At 45.2% G+C, this 3,328-nt stretch overlaps 1 protein-coding gene across 1 annotated transcript in view; it reads right to left on the reverse strand.

Annotated features, from left to right (window-relative positions):
• Positions 1-3,249, reverse strand: part of LOC118323644 (flocculation protein FLO11-like) — a 15,756-nt gene extending 12,507 nt beyond the window's left edge. The window contains exons 1-2 of the mRNA XM_035655677.1: positions 2,453-3,249; positions 1,277-1,444 (exon numbers count right to left, since the gene is read on the reverse strand). Coding sequence (XP_035511570.1) covers positions 1,277-1,444; positions 2,453-2,905 — 621 coding nt within the window. The 5' untranslated portion in view covers positions 2,906-3,249. The remainder of the gene's footprint in view (positions 1-1,276; positions 1,445-2,452) is intronic.
• Between the last annotated feature and the right edge of the window lie 79 nt (positions 3,250-3,328).

Below are 3,328 nucleotides of genomic sequence, written 5' to 3' on the forward strand. Positions count from 1 at the left end.
TAAATGGCTGTATAGTTTTCTTTTAACTCATTTAAATGTAGGGCATATGGAGGCTAAGTGTGCAGTGTGCAGCTGCATTACTCGAGGCAGGTTTGCACTCTGTACTTGGATTTGGAGTCAAAAACCATGACAGAGATATCCCTAGGAATGGAAGTAAAAACGACAAAAGGTCAGACATTTAAAAGAGCAGGCAGTCACCATGAGAATAAAACAGGTAGAAAACAGCTACTCAGTCGAGCTGTAACCCCCGTCTGTTCATAGAGCACAGACTGCCACATGGGAAATGTTTTGCTGTTTTGCTTATAATCCAGATACAGCTGGCACTGGAAGTCTGTCAGGCTGTCGCTGCCTTTGTGTTTCATTTTAGTTCTTCCAAGACTTAAACTGGCAGAGGGTGTGTGTGAGTGTGTGTGCGCGCTCAATGATCTGTTTGTGTGTGCGTGTCAATATGTCTGTCCACACACCTACTTTATGTGTTTCTATTTAAATCTATAAACCGTTGTATACCTCGCCAGTAAATATCACTTTGAACATTATTAGTTAAGCAGACTGGGAGCCTTTGTGGAAATGATCCAACACTGCATCTATTATATGTATATTTTCTAAATGACCTCCCTAGTGGAGGGAGGAACAACATGGCAGCAGTAAAGCAAGTCTGACTTCCACCCAGCATAAAGTGCAATCATCTGCTGTTCACCTGAGATATTCGCATTGGAAGACTTGAGTGAAAACAATCATGGTTTGGTGGCTTGCCAGCTTGATCAAAAGATTTATGTCTCAAGAATACAATGCACTGATGATACAGTTGTACTTTGCCTGGGGCTCACTTTTACCTGTCCCATCATGACCAAAATATGTTTTATAACCTGTGCTTTTCATGGTAACCAGCCCATCAGCCTATGGAGACAAAGCAAGGTAAAAGATTCCTGTATGATACAGTGCCAGCTGGAAGAGTCGCTGGTAGTATGTGTGAGAGCGAGACAAAGAGAAAGAGAGAGATGGCATGTGCTTTCACTTATCCACGCATAACGAAAACCTCTTGACTCCAATTGTCTTTGTCTCAACAGCTAATTTGTACAATTTCAATCTCAAAATGAGGTGATTATTTCTGCCTATCCGAACATCTGGAAAAAAAAAATATGGGTCCAGAGTGCCATGACATTTAGGTACGCTCCCCAGAGGATGATGGTTAATATTTTTGCTCAGTACAACTAAGCCTTACGTTTAGACGCCGAACATCAGACCGCTATGACAAATGTGGGTGATATTTGCTCACCTTGAGGTGTCCTGCGTGCATGTTGGCCCTCTGACACATGGACAGGAAATGAGGTAGCGATGTATGTTCCAACAGGATGTAGACAGAAACCCTCCTCTTGAAACCAGCATCTAGCAAATCTCTGAAGATGTCGACATCGGTGAAGACATCCATCACCACTGCTATTACCTGCAGACCAACACACACAACCTAAATCACACACAGGAAAAACTCTCCTACAGACACATGCACAGTTTACGCACGCTAATACGTACACTTGAGCTGCAACAATTAGTCAATGAATCTATTAGTTGTCAACTATTTTGCTAATGTTTTAATTGTTCTGAGTCCAAATGTGAATATTTTATGGTTTATTTAGTCCTCTATGACAGTAAACTGAATATCTTTGGATTATGGACAAAACAAGACAAGATGGCCGTCACCTTGGCCTTTGCGTCGCACACAGTGACACTTGAAGGCACATGAGTACAATTACTTTACTTTTCTGCCAAAACAAATAAGATTCAAGTTGTTTTCAAAAGCTTTGAGCCAAATATGATACACACAAGTCATTGAGGAGAGCTCAGCATGTTCTCCTGTATCTATATGACACATGCATCTTTATCACGTGTTTCAAGCTCCTCAGAAAAATGCCCATAGGACGTTTCAGTCAAACAGATAACACCATGGCTTTAATGCACATACTCATGCAAATATGCTGTCAACTTGCTGGCTCAGTTAAAGTGTGCGCACTTCTTTTCCCCTGATAAAACCTCTTTAATCAAGTTGCACTTTACTCTTGACTGTCTCTTTTGGTCAGCAGCTGTACTCTGACCTCATAGGGACTGAGAGCCATATGGCTGCTCACTGTAACAGTATGTCAACATTAGCCTACAGTTAATCTTTTGAATGAGTACAGCAGGTCAGAGAAATAAGGGGCTGATAAATCCTCAAATTCAGAAGCTATTAGGCTATCCAAGAAGCTTGTAAGATTTCAAACAGAGATGAATCTTTCATTACCAAGTATGAGGCAAAACACCCTCAACTGCTCACTTTATGTTTAATTGGAGGGTATTTTATGGCTTTACATGCTTTATACGGCCCCATAAAGTTAACTTTATGGCTTAAACAGACTGAACACTTCAATATACATTAACACTTAAGTTTATAAATTGGTCCATCAGCGGCCCAACTCACCCTTTGCGCCTGCGCAATCATTTTTCGGACAATCTCTTTGATGTGCGTCTGACCCTCCAGCGGGGGCTGCGAGTACATGGTAGTGCGGGTCACCCCCCGGTAAGAGTCGCCGTCCGGCCAGCCCAGGTCCATGTGCGGTATGGACGTGTCCGACAGCTCGGGCCAGTAGTGAAGGGACAGCGGGGGCTCGTCGACCTCGGCATTCTCCGGGTACAGCTCCGTTCCCGGGTCATAGGGCTCCACGGCGCCGGTGAGAGTTTCCAGCTCCGGGTCCGACAGGAAACCCCGCAGGCCGCGAGTCTCCAAGTACTTAAAAAACGCCTCGCGACCATCCTGGAGGAGAGCCTCCAGCGCGAGCCGCTGGTCTTCGCAGTACAGGAACTCCGGTTTGGACTCGTGCGTCCGCGGGTTCACGTGGTTGTCGTCCAGACACTGTAACTGGGACAGAGCCATGTCCGGAGCGCGAGACCCCTCACAGGAAACTTTAAAAAAAGAAAAGTTTCACGAGACAGTTGCTAAACTTCTCCACACTTTGAGTAAAGACAGCCGCTGAAGCGCGCTTTAATTCCTCCTTTGTGGTTTAAACAGCTGAGCAGTTTGGCTCCGGACTTGTTACACATTACTTCACGTAGTCCCCTTCTTGGATCGGCCTTGTAATTCCTTTGAGCGGCCATAGTGCGCTAACACTCAGCCATTGTCATCATCCCCGTTACCGAATGAAAGGCTTTACCGGCCGCAGAGAGAGCGAGAGAGTGACACCCCGGGAGAGGGAACCGCCCGACAGGTTTGACCCTGACAGGCACCCACCCACACACATAAACATCCACACCTTTATCACGTGACCTGTAGGGCTTTCAAACTGTGTGTGTGTGTGTG

This window comes from Morone saxatilis, unplaced genomic scaffold (assembly GCF_004916995.1).
Source record: "Morone saxatilis isolate NCDOM2014 unplaced genomic scaffold, NCSU_SB_2.0 Contig14, whole genome shotgun sequence".
Lineage (NCBI taxonomy): Eukaryota > Metazoa > Chordata > Actinopteri > Moronidae > Morone > Morone saxatilis.